This window comes from Notolepis coatsorum (genome assembly GCF_963971535.1).
Source record: "Notolepis coatsorum genome assembly, chromosome: 9".
Taxonomy (NCBI): Eukaryota; Metazoa; Chordata; class Actinopteri; order Aulopiformes; family Paralepididae; genus Notolepis; species Notolepis coatsorum.
In genome coordinates, this window is record NC_140173.1 from 50774709 (window position 1) to 50788727 (window position 14019).

At 46.2% G+C, this 14019-nt stretch overlaps 1 protein-coding gene across 1 annotated transcript in view; it reads right to left on the reverse strand.

The window, feature by feature from the left end:
- The window catches only part of wdfy4 (WDFY family member 4), a gene marked incomplete at its 5' end in the record, with an annotated part of 306077 nt that overhangs the window by 24787 nt on the left and 267271 nt on the right, over positions 1–14019 (reverse strand). The window contains 1 exon segment of the mRNA XM_084321866.1: positions 1969–2123. Coding sequence (XP_084177992.1) covers positions 1969–2123 — 155 coding nt within the window.

The following is a 14019-nucleotide window of genomic DNA, read 5'->3' on the forward strand; positions in this document are numbered from 1 at the left end:
AACAAACAATCCACAGATTAAACAAACAAAAAAGAATAATAATAAAAAAGAAAAGAAACGATCTCACTATTACGATAATTTTTGGGTACAACTCTATCACCGGAGTAACAATGTTCATTAGCCCCTTTCGTGACTGTGATGCACGCCAACAAGGTTTGGCCGAGTGAATCCACAGTCCCTTGCTCCCCAATAGGAAACCACCCTATTTTAACTCTGAAGAACTGGTCCGACGCGAAACGTTCGTTATACAAGTATCGCAGAGAAATTTCAAGGGTACTCACAGTTGCACGATGGTCTTGGACAGAGAATCGCAATGGTTTGAAAGCTCTGCGTTGCTAATAAACTTTTTAAATATTTTTTATAAACGTGACGGCAGTGCGGCTCTGCAGATATACCCTACTCCTCATTGCGGCGTTCGGGGGGCGTCTAGTCTTTTTACCAACCGGTTTCCAGTTCCGCGTTCGCGTTCTGCGATCTGATTGGCCACTGACGTTTCTGGTCATGTGACATGTGCGCCAATCGCGTGACGCCTGTTTCTGCGCCTATTTCCGAACAGCCTGCAAACTACCTAATGCCTAGTTAATCACTGGTTAAGCTTAGGCGACTCTTTCGAAGTTGGTTAAGGTTAGAGTTTGGAATCAGGGCTGGTGTTCTATCGCCCTGCTCTAAGACAAACTCTAACCTTAACCAACTTCGAAAGAGTGCCTAAGCTTAACCGGTGATAGAAACAGGCGTCACACGATTGGCGCAGATGTCACATGAACAGAAACGTCAGTGGCCAATCAGATCGCAGAATGCGGAACGCGGAACTGGAAACCGGTTGGTAAAAAAACTAGACGCGTTCGGAGGAGAACAGCCATACATTCTTTGCTGTTTACACGTTTATACAAATTATTTAAAATGTTTATTAGCAACGCCGAGCTTTCAAACCATTGTGATTCTCTGTCCAAGACCCTCGTGCAACTGTGAGTACCTTTGAAATTTCTCTGCGATACTTGTATAACGAACATTTCGCGTCGGACCAGTTCTTCAGAGTTAAAATAGGGTGGTTTCCTATTGGGACTGTGGATTCACTTGGCCAAACCTTGTTGGCGTGCATCACAGTCACGAAAGGGGCAAAATCTTCATCAAAGTGTTGAGTGCTACAGTGTAGGTTAGTATTATTAGGATAATGCATGACCGGTTTTTTTTTCATTTTTTTTTCTCATTGCAGATATTGATTGCAGAAGTGTGCCTTTAGTCGACGGTGAAAAGATTGGACGAGTTTCGGCTGGCCGTAACTGCGGTGGGAAGTTCGTTCCACCATTGTGGGGCAAGGACCGAGAATAGGCGGCTTCTCTATGATTCCCACTAGGGATGTCCCGATCACATTTTTTTGCTCCCGATCCGATCCCGATCATGTGATTTTGAGTATCTACCGATACTGATCTTTCCCGATCCGATCAAAAAATTAATTAATTAAAAAAAAAATTTATCCCAATTTCTCACATTACATTCACCCTGAATGTTGACGTTATCCATGTGAAAAGTTAACTTCATTCAAGCGAGGCATTGCAATCCTTGACATAAATCATTTGATGTATAATTAAATCAAAGGGAATGCGTTTGGGTCTGAGAGTGTGGCTGGTCTGCCGTTCTGCAGCTGGATACTATTGGTTTGTTTTGGCAAAATTCTTCTGCTCTGTGTGACAATAAATGAACTAAGGCCTCAGTATGAGTTTAAGACGTGAACATGGTCATGTTTTTTTAATACAAAAAAAAAGGTTAAAATAATTATAATAAAAAAATCCCGATCCCGATCTTCGGAAAATCACTGTGATCGGCCCCGATCCCGATCACGTGATCGGATCGGGAAATCCCTAATTCCCACCCCTAGTAAATAACACGATTGTTTTCACATGACAAATGTCATGTACATTATGTGATTTATGGTCACATTTAATGGTCTAGAAGGGGAGGCGTTGTGACTGACCCAGCTGGATGTGGTTGGAGTTAACCAGGAAGTCAGGCAGGTAGTAGAATTCTGGGATGAGCTCTCTGACGTCGGCCATGTTGTCCCTGGAGGCCGACTCCCACTCCTTCTTTATGCTGTGGAACATCCGATCTGGGATGTCAAACCCACCCTGGGAGAGACACAAGCAGCGCTAATGTCAGGCTTTTCCTTTGCTGTTGAATTCCATTCATTAGTATTCATTTAGTTAAACCATTTCTGATTACCTAAACAAAAAAGGTAATTGTATTGTAGCGTTCCCGCTATTGACGACTCACCGACTCAGGGGGGTTAGTTCTCACGTTATGGTTGTATAGCAGTTCACTCGGTACAGCAGACAACACTGGGTGCATCACCTCTCATTGCCCAAACTAGTCTGCTCTGAACTTCCCATACTACCAAGAGAGCCCACGCTAGGTGCCACATAACACCCTCTTATACCTTACCCCCAGGTCAGTACAGTTCAGTACAGGACAGTAATGTACAGTTCCCTCCCCCTTAATGTACAGTTCCCTCCCCCTCGTATGTATATATTTACCGTTAGGATCTCTGTTTAACAGTACTGTATATTTTCACATCTTGTATGTCACAAATGTAACAGTACTGCATATCTGTATGTCATGTATGTCATAAATTCATGATTAGTTTAGATTAGATGATTAGATTAGATTTTTATATCTGTATATCTGTATATTGTGTATGTCATAAATGTCATTATGAATTGAAAATGGGGGACCCTGATGTAAACAAGACGAAAGTCTTTCTCTGGTCTGCATCCCCTTAACAATTGTGTGTATTGAACTGTATGAATGAATGAATGAATGAATGAATGAATGAATGAATGAATGAATGAATGAAAACTTTATTTAACAGATTGCAGAATGGGTACAATACCAGACCAGAGAAAGACGTTTGTCTTGTTTACATCAGGGTCCCCCATTTTCAATTCATAGTGACATTTATGACATACACAACATACATGACATCATGACATTTATGGCATAGGACATACATGACATACAGGTATATAGTACTGTTACATTTGTGACATATGATATGCAAATATACAGTACTGTTACCCATAGATCCTGACAGAGAGTATATACATATGATGGGGAGGAGACTGTACATTAGGAGGGGGTGGGTGGGTGGGAGAGAATTATACATACGGTGGGGAGAGAATATATACATACGGTGGGGAGGAGACTGTACATTAGGAGGGGGTGGGTGGGTGGGAGAGAAATATACATATGGTGGGGAGAGAATATATACATACGGTGGGGAGGAGACTGTCTATTAGGAGGGGGTGGGGGGTTTGGACATTTACGGTGGCCAGTTTCGAATTGCAGCCTCCCGTAGGTGCTCTTTTAGAGCGGTTTTGAATGTGGGTAGGGATTCACATTCCTTTACAGCTTTGGGTAGGACGTTCCACATCGATGTGGCTAATTGCAAAACGTGTTTAGTCCCTTGTTTGAGCCGAATCTGGGTTTAACATGATTTGTTGAGCTTCCTCTGGTGTTGTGGTCATGGTATTCACTGACCTTTGGGAAGTATTTTGACATGTACATGGGTACCTTAGTCGTATAGTGTATCTTGTAGACCAGGCCCATTGCAAGTTGCTGTACTCTGTCGTCTACTCTAAGCCATCCTAGGTAGTCAAAGTGGGCAGGGGTGAGGTGGGTTCTAGGAGTAAGGTCAAGTAGTAGTCTGACCAGTTTGTTTTGTGATGTTTGTAATCTTGTTTTTAGCGCCTTTGAGGTGCTTTGGTACCATGAGGTGCAAGCATAGTCGTAGTACCCTTGAATGAGTGCTCCTGCCAGAGTCTTCAGGGTATTCTTGTTTACCAGAGAGGAGATCCGGTACAAGAATCTAGTTTGTTGGTTGACTTTTTTTATTACCTTGGATGCCATTTTGTCACAGGAAAGATTTGCCTCTAGGATGGAACCCAGGTAGGTAATTTCTTCTTTCCTTGTGACAATATTGTCACCCACTGTAACTGAGAAGCCGTCGGTCTTGCTGAGTTTGTTATTTGAACCGAAGAGAATGGACTCTGTTTTACCCAGGTGTAATGATAGTTTGTTATCAGCGAGCCAGTACTGTACTGTACCCATTCTGCAATCTGTTAATTAAAGTTATCAATCAATCAATCAATCAATCAATCAATCAATCAATCAATCAATCAATCAGCCCCTGCCCCCTCGCCTCCGTCACCCGCGGCTTGCACCGAGATGGCGGAGGCTGAGTGACAACTCGGCTGACCAATACCCCAAACTCAAAACCCCAAAACCCCAAACTGCGTCCCCCCATGGGTGCCCCAGTATTGTAAATTTTACTCAATTTAAATGAGTCATGAGTCATGTTTGTCTCCAAAGGCTTTTAGAGGTTCTTCGACCCTCTATCCCCTCACAAAACTGTCTAAACGGCAGGATATCACACCCATTATGTCATCGACATAAGGATAGGATAACACAAGAAAGTTCTGCACGTGGGTATCATGGACAATGACAGCTAGCATGGAAGTGGGTTGTTCTGGGACGCTGGAACTAACCGTCCGTCCATGCCTTCCCGAGGCAGGGGTGTAGCTCCAGATTCTGGGCCCCATGAAAGAATGTATTTGTAGGCCCCCAGTGAATGAGAGCGCGCGTAAGCGCGCAAGCAGACCTTTTTTTGGCAATTTTTTTATTGATGAAAACGCATAATATGGTTTTTACCTATACATTCGGATCAGCAGTTCAGCACCTGCACTGTTGGTGGGTGAGCCTAGTAAAGGATGTCGCATTGCGTTCATCTTCAATGAATGGACCAATGCAATAGTCTACCAAAGCCCCCCCTCTCTCTCTCTATATATCTCACACACACACACACACACACACACACACACACACACACACACACACACACACACACACACACACACACACACACACACACACACACACACACACACACACACACACACTTCAGAAACAAACATAGTATCAATGAGAGCATCAATAATACACCTGAGTGATGTCTAGTTTTGGGCCCCCCCCCCCCAGTGCTGGCCCTTGAAATCATCCTAAACTACCCCCCCCCCCCCCCCCCCCCCCCACGCCCCTGTCCCGAGGTGTCATGGGCATAAAACCGGCATAACCTGAGGAAACACCAGTGAAGGGAGGTGCCAACTTGATAACCCTGGTGATATGCTGGCTCTTGCCGTCTATCTATCTACAGTACACGTTAGGTTGTGGTGGCCATTAGGGGCCATGTGGTAGGGCAGGGGTCGCCAATTAGTTTTGGCCGCGGGCCAGATTTTCCCCAAGCCGTTGCTTCGCGGGCCAGGATCAAAAACAATGGCTAATTTAATATACTGATATTGAAAAAAGACAAACGTTTTTCTCTGGTCTGCATCCCTTAACAATTGTGTGTATTGCGCCGTACTGTATTGTACCCATAACCCATTCTGCAATCTGTTAAATAAAGTTTTCATTCATTCATTCATTCATCATGAACAGCAGATCAGCTGTTGCAGATCACAGCGGCGTGTGATGAACACAGATCAAAATGCATGAAAACACGACTCACCATACCTTGTTTGTTGTTAAGTCCTCCAAAATCCCTGCTAATGTTTGAAACATGTCATATCCACTCGCCGCCCTCCAATTCCAGATTGGCGTTGAATGCTTTATCTGAACTTTATCTGCCAACTTGAACACAGTTGTCATCATTGCCTCGTTGTTGTTGTTGTTGTTGTCGCCACATATTATGCAGAGAGGACGTCGGCTCGGCACGCAAGAATCACCGACCTGTTGCGATAAACCCGTATTTTAAGTATTGCTCCTGTTTATTAAAAGAAGCGTTATATTTCCCCGTTTTCTTTTTAACTCGCTCGCATCTCGAACGCGGAAGTGAACGTGCGTTCGGGAAATATACACAGGCCCGGTGGGACTATTCCATTGGTTCTCCCAGTCCACGTGACCATTTCTAGCATTTCAATTGGCTATAGTGACAGACATGATGACTACCGGTAGATAGATACAGCTTCACAATAAAAGACACCCTGGCGTCCCGAGTGAATATTTCCCGCGCGTCACATAAATATCATATTCTCAAAATAATCTGACGGGCCAGAAATTATTGCTGGCGGGCCAATGTCGGCCCGCGGGTCGCCTATTGCCGATCCCTGTGGTAGGGTATGTAGCATCTATCTATCTACATGTTAGGTTGTGGTGGCCATTAGGGGCCATGTGGTAGGGTATGTAGCATCTATCTATCTACATGTTGGGTTGTGGTGGGCTGGTGGCCATTAGGGGCCATGTGGTAGGGTATGTAGCATCTATCTATCTACATGTTGGGTTGTGGTGGGCTGGTGGCCATTAGGGGCCATGTGGTAGGGTATGTAGCATCTATCTATCTACATGTTGGGTTGTGGTGGCCATTAGGGGAAAAAATGGCCACCAAACCAAAATCCCAGAAAAATATCTGGGCTGGGGAAGCGAATTAATAACTCTCTCCTATCCCCTTAACACCAACCGCTGAAGTATCCTTGAGCAAGGCACTTAACCCCCAACTGCTCCAGTGGAGTTGCTCAGTGGCCAACGGTGGCAGACTGTGGTTGTACTGGGCAGCTCCCAGGTGTGAATGGAACTGTGTGAATGTGAAGCAGGGCGTTCCTGAAAAAGAGCATCAGCTCAGCGAACCTACCCTGGGTAAATAAAGGTTAATAAAATAATAAAAGGGGCCATGTGGTAGGGTATGTAGCATCTATCTATCTACATGTTGGGTTGTGGTGGCCATTAGGAGTCATGTGGTAGGGTATGTACTGTAGCATCATTATCAATACCTAAGCTCACATCAAATGGACGTGGGTCCCTTGAACCTGGCAATGCTATTTGGGGCCACGTAATAGATGCATAGTGTGTAGTTCCATAGTATAACTCCCTCTGGAACTCCCTCCCTCCAAACAGCTACAATGCTACATCCCTGGACTCATTCAAATCTCAACTCAAATCTCACCTCTTCACCAAATGTATGAATGACTGCCTGATTTCCCTCTTTTTTTTTTTTTTTTACTTAATTGTTCCTCTGTTCTCCTTCCCCTTAGTTGCACCCCCCATTTACATTTACATTTACATTTAGTCATTTAGCTGACGCTTTTATCCAAAGCGACTTACAAGTTCTGTACGACAAGCCATCAGGAAGGGCACAACTCTATCAGCTGAGTAACAATGTTCATCAAAATGTTGAGTGCTACAGTGTAGGTTAGTTTATTAGGACAAGTGCATGACAGTAAGGTTAGTTAGTGTTAGATAATTTTATTTTTTTATTTATTTTATTTTTTAAATTCAGATAATGGTTGAAGAAGTGCGTCTTTAGTCGACGGCGAAAGATTGGACGTGTTTCGGCTGTCCTAACTGGGGTGGGTAGTTCATTCCACTATTGTGGGGCAAGGATTGAGAATAGGCGACTTCTCTTTGATGACCCTCCCGGAGCTTGGATAGGAGTAGGTCTGAGGCGGCCAGAAGATGCACTGTTAAGCACCTTGGTTCTCATGAAAGGCGCTATATAAATCTTTAAATAAATTATTGTTATAAGTATCTATAGGCATGTTTAGACTTGCTTTTGGCAATGGGGTTTGGTTTCTTCATCGAGTGCTTATCCTTATCATTAGGACACAAGTATGTTGTGTTTTGTTATAAATTCACAGTGAGGCAATAAATGTTTAGAATGGCTGGAAGTGAACCCCCGTCCCTGGCAGTGTGTGCACAGGACCACCCCACCGCTGTCAGACGCAGGCACAAACTTTGAAACAGAAACATTAATAACGCACTCTCCGCCTGGTACATTATCCTGAACCACAACGTATATTCTCCATTATGTTTAGGTGAGCAGGAGGATATTTGCCAACAATTGAAGGAAGCTTTTCATCTTTCCAGTAAAATTCTATAATCTGTGATGGAAATCTCATGAGAGGGAATGTAATTTAGAGTAAAACAATTACCTCAATGAATGAAAATAACATATATATACACACGGTAAACTATGTTAGGGATGCAAATCTAGTTATGGATATTACTGCTCTCCTGTTGTATGCTTCTGAGGACGAAAAGGCACCGTGATTCACCAGACTAACATCTTTATTGCTTTATTCTGACTATCAAATATGCATGCCTTTTCATTATAATCAATTGGATGGCGTATTGTAATTTGGTAACTTTTGCGGCTATCTGAACGGGCTTCTTTTCGTGCTTTCTACGCAACTCTAATTATTTGCATATATATTGAAATCTCACTATAATCGAGTTTTCGCACACAAAAAAACAAACATTGAAAAGGGGTCCCCTGAGAGGCCCAGATAACTCTGTTAAGTCATATTATTAGTTAAGATTACTCTCTCGCCAGTAAACGCTGACATGGTGGTGGATGTGCGAGCCTTCTGAAGCACCAGGATGGACTAATCAGGATGGGCATCACCACACCCCATCCAGAACCCTAAGGTCTGCTGACCAGCTGCTGCTGGAGGTGCCTAGGACCAGGCTTAAAACTAGGGGAGATAGAGCCTTCGCTGCTGCTGCCCCCCGGCTCTGGAACAGCCTCCCCGCCCCACATAAGATCTGCCCAGAGCCTAGAGGCTTTTAAATCATTGCTCAAAACACACCTCTTCTCCCTGGCCTTTGACCAGAGCTAGCCTAGCATTTACATGTCCGCTGTCACTCTGGACTTTTTATCCAATTTTCCTGTCTCTTTTTATATTGCACTTTGCCCTTGCTTTCTTATACTGTATGTACTGTACTATACCTTTTTTCTGTCATTTTAGTGTATTTTATTGCATTGTATGTGTTTTTATCATGTGAAGCACATTGGTTTGGCTGCTAGTCATTTGTAAATGTGCTATACAAATAAAACTGACTTGACTTGACTTGACTTGAAGGAAGATGTCTCCTCCCTGGCCCGTTGATTGGCCACACCTCTCACACCTGAGTGAGTGAGTGAGTGAGTGAGTGAGTGAGTGAGTGAGTGAGTGAGTGAGTGAGTGAGTGAGTGAGTGAGTGAGTGAGTGAGGAGTGAGTGAGTGAGGAGTGAGTGAGTGAGTGAGTGAGTGAGTGAGTGAGTGAGTGAGTGAGTGAGTGAGTGAGAGAAAGAGCTCTGTACATAGACCTACCTACAAACAGAACACATACCTTTAAATACACAAAAAGGTTTATACTAAGTTTTCTTTACTTAGTTATGTACACATATATTTTGATCCACTTTTTCTCCTCCTGTTTTTCTGTGATTTTCTCCCATCCTAATTTAGTCGTATGCCAATCCCCCCCTCCCCTTCCTGGTCGTTGCTCGCATGTGCCCCCCACTGGCCGGTCTAGGGAGGGTTGATAGATACTATCACATGCTTCCTCCAATACATGCAGAGTCAGCCAGCCGCTTCTTTTCACCTGACAGCGAGGACTCTCATTGGCGAGGTGTAACGTGTGGGAGGCTCACACTACCCTCACCATCTCTCTCCCTCGCTGTGCAGGCGCCCTGACCGACCTGTAGGAGTTGCTGTTTACAACGACCAGAATACCACCCCACCGGCTTCCCTCCCGCTGACTCTGCCAATTGAGCCAGTATGATGGCCGGCCAAGTCGGAGGCAACGCTGACAGCCGGATTCGTTACCAGTGTCTCTCGCGTTGGTGACGAGCTCTTAGTCCGCTGCGCCACCCAGCCGCCTTATGTACACATATATGTATCTTTATTTTAAATCTTTAGCACAATTTCTTTTAGATATTTTCTACATAGTATATTTGATTACAAAGTTGCAATGTGACACAGCTCCCCAAGGGGATTAATAAAGGGTCATCTTATCTTATCTTAGCTCTGTTCACACATTTCTTTATTCCAGTAGGCCTATATTTTATTTGTTTATTGTTTATTTTGATATGTTTCAATTGTTTGGATTGTAACACTGGCTTTGGCAATGTAAACGTATGTTTCCCATGTCAATAAAGCCCATTTGAATTCAATTTAAATGTAATTGAGAGAGAGCATAATGACTATACCCCACTATGCATATTATTTTATTTAAATGTAGGATGTGTTTGTATAATATAGTTATCTCTCTCTCTCTCCCTCTCTCTCTCTCCCCCCCTCTCTCTCTAAAGCATTCTTATCCCATTTGCCGTTACTCAACACAAACTCCTGTTCATTTCTATTCTTCTAAGCCACCTGATGTCCTGGACTCGGCCCAAGATGTTAGTCTTGTGATTGAGTCTTTCTATTCTGTTGTTCCAGGGGGTAGCACAGGGTAAGAGAGGGAAGTGGGTCAGTTAGCCTAATGTTTCCCCCAGTCCGTCCTCGGCCACGGTTATATAGGGATGTTGCTGAGCCACAGGGAAATATAGTGCTGCTACTGCAGCTCCTCAGAGTTTCCTCTGTCTGTTTCACCAGACCTTAAAAAACACTGGTTGGAACTATAAGGGGGAAAAAATTGCTGCAATAGCCACTTCCTAGTACGCGCATGCATTCACACACGCACGCACGCAGGAAGCGTGTGTATGTGTGTGTCCTTGCTCAATGATCAAGCTTCCCACAAAGTTTGGTCATGTTACGTGAATCCGTTTAGAAATGGTAAATGGACAGCTTTTATCCAAAATCGCTTTACAACTTGTGCCTCACATTCACCCGTTCACTCACACATTCACCCGTTGACTCACGCATGACCACCCACATTTCACTGTATGCCCTGTATGCCGTGACAAATAAAACTCTTGACTTGACATTCACCCGTTCACTCACACCTTCACACACCGACGGCAGAGGCGACCGTGCAAGGTGGTGCCCAACCTTCTCACCGGTAGCAGTTCGACATGCTGCCGGGAGGAGTCGGAATCGAACCGGGAACCTTCCGATTACTCTATCTCCTGAGCCACTGTCATGTGCCTTTTTGTTTTAGGCCACTCCCACTCCCCCTTTTTTTGGCCAATTGGCACGAACAGTTAATCAGTCGTCCTTTGGGTCATGACCAACCTTTTCACAAAATATTGCAAAGCTGTGAATCCATTTGGAAGTTATGTTCCTTTTTGCCATAGGCCACTCCCATTGCCACGCCCCCTTTTAGCCAATAGGGAGGTGTAGTGGTTACGTCATTTTCCTGTTCCACCCTCTGTTCCACTTAATGTATTTCCCCATTTACCATTTCTAAATCGGCTCGTTTTAGATAAATAAAGCATTAACGTTGGCATGGTGTACCTTTCTGTGCGTATTTATCCACAATCTATAGCTCAACATGAAAATATTCGCAATTAATCGTAAAGGTAGCAAAATAACGTTTATGTTTTCCTTCGCTGGGAAACTACACTGCTATTTGGCGCTGCTGACTGACGTTACCACAGCGTAGCCTCCTGCCTGTAGTCACAGACCTAGGATCAGATTTCCCTTACATCCCATAAGCTTAACAATTCGTACAATGGGAAAATAACTGACCCTGAATCTGTGGCTAGTATCTGTTTCACCCAACACTAGTGCTCCAGTGATCATAGCCATTTATCTCTAAAGCTATAACATACAGTTATCCTATAACCATAGTTATATGAGTATAGCGAGCACTCTGCACTCTAGTGAAACTATCCCTTTATCCAATCTAGCACTGAATAATTTTTCTCCACATGTACACACCCATTCGCCTGGCCACACCCACATCCGCTCCTCTACATAAGCGGGGTCGTGGCCACACTAACAGCTCCTTCCCAAGTCTTTCACCACCGAAGGCGAAGACCACGGGGTCCTCAGTGAGTCAGTGCAGAGCGCTCGCTATACTCATAACTATGGTTATAGGATAACCGTATGTTATATTATCGTATAGCTTACGCTCTGCACTCTAGTGGAACACAGGAGCTGAGCAGAGCGGAAGCTCGACAAATGTACCCGCTGAGGCCCCCCACAACCATCAGAACCGGGGAGGACCCGAGCCCCCGGACCCCCCTAGAGGGGGACGGGAGGGAATCGGATCCGACTGTGCGAAGAGGGTTTAGCACCTCAACGCACAGGGTGAGCAGATCGTGGGACTTACCTTCACAGAAGGACCGCGACCACTCAGGCGCGCATCCCACATGCCACTAGGGAACGAACGGGAAGAAAAAAAACCTGTTACAGCCCCCAACATCACGGGGTCAAAGGTCAAGAACCCAACCCCGTGGCAAGGCCGTAGCAGCGAAGCGCGGAGGAGGACCCAGCCCCAGGAACAGCCTGAGGGCCAGGACCCCCCGAAAAAGGGGGCCCGGTGAGGTCAACGATGCCGTAGCATTGGGACCCCACCAGACGGTCACTGATGACACCACCCCCCACATCGCCAGCGTATCGGACAGGGCCCAAATCAAGAGTAGGCCCTTCCCCCCTTTGGCACGCCGCCCTGAAGCACTCTAGCTTACTGCACCTGGTATTCCCAGGGGGTCCCCCATCCAAGAACTACCAGGGCCAAACCTGCTTAGTTTCTGAGATCTGACGAGATCGGGCGTGTCCAGGTTGGCATGACCGTAAGCCCCAAGAGGCTACCCCCCCCCACAATACTGTGGGGCCAGACAGCGCGCCGGGGAGACAACCCCCAAGGGGGTTGATCCCTCAATCCAGGCAACAGGCCAGAACTCGACCTGTGCCTGGAGCACTGCGGACTAGACAGGCGCCTAAAGGGTCTACTGTAAGAACAGTACCCGGCGGAAGGGGTGTTCGGTATGCTGTGCACCATCCCAGCGGGGTCGAGGTTCAAAGGAGAGGCAGACACAATTGGCAGACATCATGAAAAATGCGGGGGCACACTCTCGGGCAGACGGGGTCAAGCCCGGCCTCAACCCGAGAGTCGACTCTGATACCAACACACCGGAGAACCAACCACCTCCCTATGTTTAGTTTAACAGGAGGCGATTGTTCCCTTAACCCACCAAGAAAAACCTAGAAACAAAGTGTTTCAGTTTTCAAAGGGTTAACCCAGGCCAACAGGTCGACGGGAAAGAGTCCGCACCTGGGCCTGGCGGACCGGGATCTATACAGGGATGCCTAGAGGGGTTGACAGCAACCACCTCGACAGCCCCCTCCCAGGGGGAGGGAGGAGTGAAACAATGGAGAAGGACCAGGCCCCCTAACACAGCGCAAGGTACAACACAGTATGGACCAAGCACGTCACTGTTATGGGCAAGCCGTAGTGGCATACACATGACACACATATCCACGACATAATAAATAAATAATAATTTAGGACCTGCTCAGAGGTCATCAATCGGCACACGTGCGATGCATGCATGCGATTCGTCTCTGCGATTAACCCATCCCATCGTCCTTCCCCCCCAAGGGCAGCCGGGAGCAGACAGGCGTCAACGTGAGCCGCGCCAGGGGACCAATCAAAGTGCTCCGGTCCGTCTTCGTCAAGGACGCCACAGCGTTAGCGATCTTGTTGTTGTGCATGTTTTTCCATTGGGTTTATCTTATCGGGGGGGAAACCCTTGCGAGCACGGGGAGAACATGCAAACTCCACACAGAAAGGCCTGGGAGATACCCCACCTGGGTAACTGGCATCATGGAAACCTGGTCCCCAAGCGGGAATCGAACCCTGGACCTTCTTGCTGTGAGGCGATAGTGTTTGACCACTACACCACGTGCCGCACATCAATCCCCGCGAAGCCTGGACCGACCCGGCATTTTCCCCCCGGAAAAGCACAAAGTCCTTCGGGGTACCAGAACAGCAGATCTGGGCCCCGGCGGACAACGGGTTAACTGACTTGGTCCGGCGTGACCAGAACCAGTCCTGCGTCCTAGTCACGCCGCCATCCCTAGTCCTAAGAGGGGGGTAGGTACGCGTGTCGATCTAAAACATCACAGAGGGCGCCACCAAGATGGACAGAACGTGAATGCGCTGCTCCTGGCGGCCCACCTCATGGGCGTGAGACCCCTTCCGCCAATGTAATGATCTACTCCGTCATCTCCCCCCGGAGATGCACGTGAGTCATCGAGTCTTGCACTGGAGCTCGGTAGAGATAAAAAATCGCATTCCTAGTCGCCCGCATAAAAAACGCTGTTTCTA